The sequence below is a fragment of the Rhincodon typus genome, chromosome 10, assembly GCF_021869965.1.
Source record: "Rhincodon typus isolate 14 chromosome 10, sRhiTyp1.1, whole genome shotgun sequence".
Lineage (NCBI taxonomy): Eukaryota > Metazoa > Chordata > Chondrichthyes > Orectolobiformes > Rhincodontidae > Rhincodon > Rhincodon typus.
The window spans coordinates 53,668,897-53,676,284 of NC_063341.1; the positions used below are offsets into that span (position 1 = coordinate 53,668,897).

The following is a 7,388-nucleotide window of genomic DNA, read 5'->3' on the forward strand; positions in this document are numbered from 1 at the left end:
ACACCTTGTTATCTCAGATTCTCCAGCATCTGCAGTTCCTACTATCTCCGAAACAAATACTTCATGTCAGTTTTACTGTGGAGAAAGAAATGGAGGCTAGGGAACTCAGGGTAATAAATATTGATGTCTTGAAAACAATCCACATTACAGAAGAGGAAGTGCCGGAGATCTTAAAAAGCACAAACGTGGATAAATCTCCAGGACCCGATCAAGTGTGTCCCAGGACGTTAGACAAGAAATTGCGGGGCTCCTAGCAGAGATATTTGTATCATCTATGGCCACAGGTGAAGTGCTGGAGGACTGGAAGGCAGTTAATGTTGTGCCTTTATTTAAGAAAGGCTGTAAGTAGAAGCCTAGGAACTATAGGCCTGTGAATCTGACATCAGTGTTGGGTAAGTTGTTCAAGGGGATTCTGAAAGATAGGATTTACACGCATTTGGAGAGGCAAGGACTGACTGGGGATAGTCAGCATGTCTTTGCATGTGGGAAATTGTGTCTCACAAACTTGACTGAGTTATTTGAGGATGTAATCAAAAAGATTGATGAGGGCAGAGCGGTAGAGGTTGTATACATGGACTTTAGTAAAGCATTTGACAAGGTTGGACATGGTAGGCTAATTAGTAAAGTTGGATCTCATTGGCTTCAGGGAGAGCTTGCCAATTGGATACAAAATTTGCTTGAAGGTAGGAGACAGAACGTGGTGGTGGAGGGTGATTTTTTTTGGATGGAAGTGTTTCACAGATCGGTACTGGGTCCACTTTTGTTTGTCATTTATATAAACGATTTGAATAAGAATTTAGGAAGCATGGCTAGTAAGTTTGCAGATGACACCAAAATTGGTGGCAGAGTGGACAGCGAAGAAGGTTATCTAGAATTAAAAAGGGATCTGGATCTTGATCAATTAGGCCAATGGGCTGAGGAGTGGCAGGTGGAGTTTAATTTGGATAAATGCAAGGTATTGCATTTTGATAAAACAAACAAGGGAAGGAATTACACAGTTAATGGTAGGGTAGTATTGTTGAACAGACAGACCTAGAGGTTCAGGTACATAGTTCTTTGAAAATTGCATCACTGGTAGATAGGGTGGTTAAGAAGGTGTTTAGCACACTTGCCTTCATTGCTTAGACCATTGAGTATAGGAATTGAGATGTCATGTTGGAGTACTGTGTATGGCTCTTGTCACCCTGCTATAGGAAGGATATTATTAAATTGGAGAAGCTTCAGAAAATATTCACCAGGATATTGTTCGGACTGAAGGGTTTGAATCATAAGGAGATGCTGGATAGGCTGAGACTTTTTGACTGGAGCATAGGAGGTTGAGTGATGACCTTATAAATTATGAGGAGCATAAATAAGGTGAATAGCAAAGGTCTTTTCCCAAGGATGGGGGAGATCAAGAGTAGGGAGCATATTTTTAAGGTGAGAGGAGAAAGATTTAAAAGGGAGCCGAGGGGCAATTTTTTTCACACAGAGGGTGTTTTGTATGTGAAATAAGCTGCCAGACGAAGTGGTAGATGTGGGTATAGTTATGACATTTAAAACATGTTTGGATAAGTACATGAATAGAAAAGGTTTAGAGGGATATGGGCCAAGCAAGTAAATTATTAAAAAGTAAATATTAAAACATTTAGAAAAGCTTAACATAATCAAACAGAGCCAACATTGTTTTGTGAAAGGGAAACCACAATGGACAATTTTGCCAGAGTTCTTTGAGGATATAACAAGCAAATTTGGTAAAGAAGAACCAATTGATGCAGTGCATTTTTGATTTCCAGAAGGCATTTGACAAGGTGCCACATAAAAGAGTGTACCACAAGATAGGAGTTCACAGTGTTACGAGAAATATATTAGCATGGATTAATGATCAATTAACACACAGATTGACAGTCAGGATTAATGGGTCTTTTTCACATTGAAAAGACTAGTGAAGTGCCACAAAGATCAATCCTATGACTTCAATTATTCACTGTCCATATTTGTGACTTAGAGGAGGGGGCAGAGTGTAATATATCCAAATTTGCTGATGATACAAAAATAGGTGGGAGGGCATTTTGCGATGAAGTCATAAGAAATCTGCAAGTGGGCCTAGACAGGTTAAGTGGGTGTGCAAAAACTTGGTGGATGGAGGTTAATGTAGGGAATTGTGAGATTGTGCACTCTTTGACAGAAGAATCCAAAGGCAGATATTTATTTAATGTAGAGAGACTCAAAATGTGCAGAACAGAAGGATCTGAGTGCTCTTGTGCATGAAACACAAGAAGTTAGCATGTCAGTATAACAAGATGTAAGAAGGCAATTGGAATTTTGGCATTTATTGCTAGGAATTGGAGTTTAATAATAGGAAAGTTTGTTACAACTTTATAGGGTAATGGTGAGGCCACTACAGGAATACTGTGTACAGTTTTGATCCCTGGTATTAAGGGAAAGATATCCTGGCACTGGAGAGTGTTCAAAAGAGAATCACTAGACTGGTTCCTGGGTTGGATGGGGTTGACTTATCAAGAATAGCTAAACAGGTTAGGCCTTTATTCATTGGAGTTTAAAAGTATGAGGGTGATCTCGTTGAAATATACAAGGTTTTGAGTGTGTTGACAGAATAGATATTCAGAAGATGTTTTCACTGGTGGGCAAACCTTGAACAGGGGGATATAGTTACGGAATGGGGACGGAGCATTCATTTAAAATTGAGACAGAAATGAATTTCTGCTTCCAGAGGGCAGTGAATGTATGGAATTCTCTACACCAGAGAGTTGTGGGGGTTAGATCACTGAAAGCATTTAAAGAAGAAATAAATACATTTTTGAAATACTGAAGATTTGAGAGTTACAGAGAATGGCACAAATAAGGAATTGAGGCCTGTGAGAGATTAGCCATGATTTCACAGGAAGGAGAGCAGGCTTGAGGGGAAGATTCTTGCATCTAGTTTAGTTCTTATGATCTACAGAACAGCTTTGAGGGGCTGAATGTCCCACTTCTGTCCCAATCTTGTCTGCAACGCTGCACTTCATAGGAGCAGGTCTTAATTTGGGGAGGAACCGAGGTATATTTTGTAAGCCATCTCAGCCTCCACTGATCCCCAGCATCACAAATAGTAATCTTCAGCCAATTCGATTCACTCCACGTGATAGCAATAAATGGTTGGAGACACTAGACACGGTAAAGGCTATGGGCCCGGAAAACATTCCGGCAACAGTACTGAAGACTTGTGCTCCAGAACTTGCCACTCCACTAGCAAAGCTCTTCAGTACAGTTACAACATTGGCATCTACCCAACAATGTGGAAAATTGTCCAGATATGTCCTATACACAAAAAGCAGGACAAATCCAAACCAGCCATTTACGACCTCATCAGTCTACTCTCAATCATCATTAAAAGTGATAGAAAGTGTCATTGACCGTGCTATCAAGCAGCACGTGCTCAGTGATAACTGCTCAGTGATGCCCGATTTGGGTTCTGCCAAGGGCACTCAGCTCCTGATCTCATTACAAAATAGATAAAAGAGCTGAATTCCAGAGGTGAAGTGAGAGGGGCCGCCTGGCAATCAAGGCTGTATTCGACTGAATGTGACATCAAGGAGCCCTAGCAAAACTGAAATCAATCATATCGGAGGCAAACTCTCCACTGGGTTGGAATCATACCCTGCACATAGGAACACAGTTGTAGTTGTTGGAGGTCAGGCATCTCAGCTCCAGGGCATACAGTCATACAGTCATACAGCACAGAAACAGACCCTTCAGTCCAACCAGTCCATACCAAACATAATCCCAACTAAATTAGTCCCACCTGCCTGCTCCTGGTGCATATCCCTCCAAACCTTTCCTATTCATGTGCCTATCAAAATATCTTTTAGGAGTTCCTCAGGGTAGCATCCTAAGCCCAACCATCTTCAGCTGCTTCAATGACCTTCATAAGGTCAGAAGTGGGGATATTCGCCGATGATTGCACAATATTCAGCATCATTCATGACTCCTCAGATACATGTTCAAATGCAGCAGGATTTGCACAATAGCCAGGCTTGGGCTGACAAGTGGCAAGTAACATTCGTGCCACACAAATGCCAGGCAATGACCATCTGCAATAAGAAACAACCTACTCACTGCCTCTAAACATTCAATGGTCATTGAATTTCCCCATATAAATGTCCTAGGGGTTACCATTGACCTGAAACTTGTCACATAAATACAGTGGCTACATGAGCAGGTCAGAGGCTTGGAATACTGTGGCGAGTAACTCACCTCCTGACTCCCCAAAGCCTGTCCACCATCTACACGGCACAAGTCAGGAGTGTGATGGAGTATTCCCCACTTCCCACTGGATGGATGTAGCTCAAACAACACGAAGTTTGACATCATTCAAGACAAAGCAGCCTGCTTTATTGGCAACACATGCACTCCCTCCACCACTGATGCTCGGTAGCAGCAGTGTGAACTGTCTACAAGATGCACTGCAGAAATTCACCAAACGTAGTTAGGCAGCACCTTCTAAAACCACAACCATTTCCATCTGGAAGCACAAGAGCAGCAGATGCATGGGAACACCACCACATGCAAGTTCCCCACCAGTCAATCACCATCCTGACTTGGAAATATATCCTGTTCCTTCACTGTCACTGGGTCAACCTCCTGGAATTCCCTCCCTAAGATCATAGTGGTTCAAGCTATGGCATGTGGACTGTAGCTGTTAAGAAGGCAGCTCACCACCTTTCTCAAGGGCAACTAGGGACAGGCAGTAAATGCTGGCCCAGCCAGCAACACCCACATCCCACGAGTGAATAAAACATTTTAAGAGGTTGAAATGCATATCAATGTGCTCATATTTCAAACCCAATATAATTACAGAATCCGACAATCCTTTGCTCAGTGCCTCTAGAAAATGCCGAGATTTGACAGTAGGAGTCTCCCTGGAGCAGGTAGCGGGTTGGTGGGCGGGGGGAGTGTGGTTAAAGACTTTGGTCGTGTGTTTTTCTACCCCCATTCCTTACCTGGTCACTTTCAAAAAACTTGCACAGAGGAAAGCAACTCAATTGGACCCTCCCTTATCCCTTAGCCAACTGACCGACACACCCACATCGATTGATGAGGAAATATATCGTAATATATATTTAAATCAGGATGTGAAGCCGCAACCTATAGTACAGGGCTCACACACATATTAACAAGTTCACTTCTTCGAAACTTGTTTTCACTCGGAATGGGAGAGTCCGGCAGAGGCACGAAAAGTAAGTAGTGACCTTGAGATTGGAAATAAAATCTTTTCGTAAATCGAATTTTCTTTTAAATGAAGGCTTACTAAGAATAAATGCCGAACATTAATTTCCTAGTTTTAACACTTAACGATTATTTGAACAGGTAACCATATTAGAAGATATTGTCAGTAAATAAATGTATGATGGATTACAGGTTTTCACAGTCTAGTGCGAAGAGTTTCTAACATAGTAACTGTTGCAATAAGTGAACACAAATTAAGTGAACACAAATAATGAATGTAAAGCGCCTTATGTCCCACGAGTGATATTTCTTACATTGATTGGTGAGGTGTTTAATCCACCACATTACACTCAGATTGTACAAGTGTTAGATTTAGAGGTGGGGGGAGGGGGGTGGGTGGGTAGGTGGGCGCTTGGCAACCCAATGGGGAAGTGACCAGACTGAGACTTGAGGGGAAGTCCAGTGCTGTATTGATAAAGAGTATACAGAGTGAGATCATATGGCCTTTCTGAATAAATTTACCCATTGAGACAAATTCCGAAACAGATTTACTTGAGACAAGCCCCCACTTTCCGGCTAGTTTCTCAATCTGAATCAGACCTGAGATTCGAGTTCAAACTAACTCTTTGTTCGACTTTCAGAAGTTGTATTGAAGAGTTGCTGAGTTTTATTTTGTCTGCCAACTTCACTAGTCTCCGCCTCTTCATTCGAATGAATCAAATAATTACTATTGTAAAGATTAGCGATAAATCTAGAAATTGATTAAATTATAAAATCTACTGATTATTATAATGCCCCTGGATTGCAAAGGTGTTTTCGCTTGGCTGTTAGTTGTTTAGTTTATAATTTAGAAACAAAATGTTATTTAATTAAGATTAGCATGTCGGAGGATAGATGGACGCGACTCCTGCAATAGGAGTGTTTACCCTGTCGTCCAGGAAACCGCTGTCTTCTGAAGCCCTTTCTGTTAACAGTTTGAATTCTCCGCCCACAATGGTCCTTTTATCATGATAATAAATTCAAGGGGCTGCCATCGATGGAAATGCTTGATTCATTGAGCGTGAAATTATAGCAAATTATAATCAGGAATTTATCAGGATGGTGTCACAGTCTATAATGAATAGGTAACTGCACTTATTGGTCTCCGTTTGCACTTCCTTGTCCTTTGTGGTTTAAAACTAACTAGTGAAATAATCTGGAAAGAGTTTTTTTTGGAAATCAGCAGTTGTTTTCCTTCATTTTCCCTGTGGCTGGTGTTTGAGCGAGGGGAGTGGTGTGTATTGACAATATTAACTGTTCCCAGGATGCCTCAGACCTGTCGTCTCACAACAGCAAACAAAAAGCAAGAGGAACTGAGAAATACCACAGTCAGTTTGGCTCCATTGAAAGGAATTCGTTGTTAGGTGTTCTTGAAAGAATGAATTTAGGATTTGCCAGATTTGCACCTTCATCCCAGAGGCGTTCAGTCAAATTATTTTTTTTTGACGTGCAGTTACTGATGCAGGAAGTGATGTTGCTACAAGTTCATTCTTTGCACTGTAGCCTTATGCAAATCTGCACGAACTGGTTTGAAAAGAGGTTCACGCAGCTGCAGGTATACTGCTGTACCATGGGACGTTCGCCACATTTAGGTTGGTCCCGGAACAGGCAATTTCGCCTCTAAATCTGATCCCAAGCACAGGGGAAACTAACTGATCCTATCTCTGAGGGAACGAAGAAAAATCACTTTCAGTTTCGAAATTCTTCTCGAAAATGTAAAATCTCCTGCTGATCAACTGCAGCATTTGCACTTAGTGTTTTGATATTGATGATGTGTTTTTTTTTAATCTGGTTACATGCAAATCACAATGACAAATCAAAAATTGTTCCTGAAAAATGCAGATCAACTCACAAAGGAGTGAGTCGGCGCTGGGCAGCACAAGTGACCTTTACTGCACAATGACATGGCTTATTCAAACTTCATAACTTGTCTCCCTTGTACTGTACCAACTTTGTATGCCTTGGATCTCTCATGCTGAAAGCTGCAATTCCTGACAAATGAACACATTGACAAAACTCGCCCATGTCAACCAAGGGACACTTAACAAAATCGTCTGTGCTCCAAAATACAAATACCACCCTCTGCAGCTGGCTAGTTGGTGTGTCAACAAGGTGCAGAGCTGGATGAACACAGCAGGCCA

General features: G+C 41.5%; 1 protein-coding gene across 1 annotated transcript in view; it reads left to right on the forward strand.

Annotated features, from left to right (window-relative positions):
* The first annotated feature begins 4,934 nt into the window (after window positions 1-4,934).
* The window catches only part of si:ch211-106k21.5 (amphoterin-induced protein 1), an 11,939-nt gene continuing 9,485 nt past the window's right edge, over window positions 4,935-7,388 (forward strand). The window contains exon 1 of the mRNA XM_020512794.2: window positions 4,935-5,219. Coding sequence (XP_020368383.1) covers window positions 5,192-5,219 — 28 coding nt within the window. The 5' untranslated portion in view covers window positions 4,935-5,191. The remainder of the gene's footprint in view (window positions 5,220-7,388) is intronic.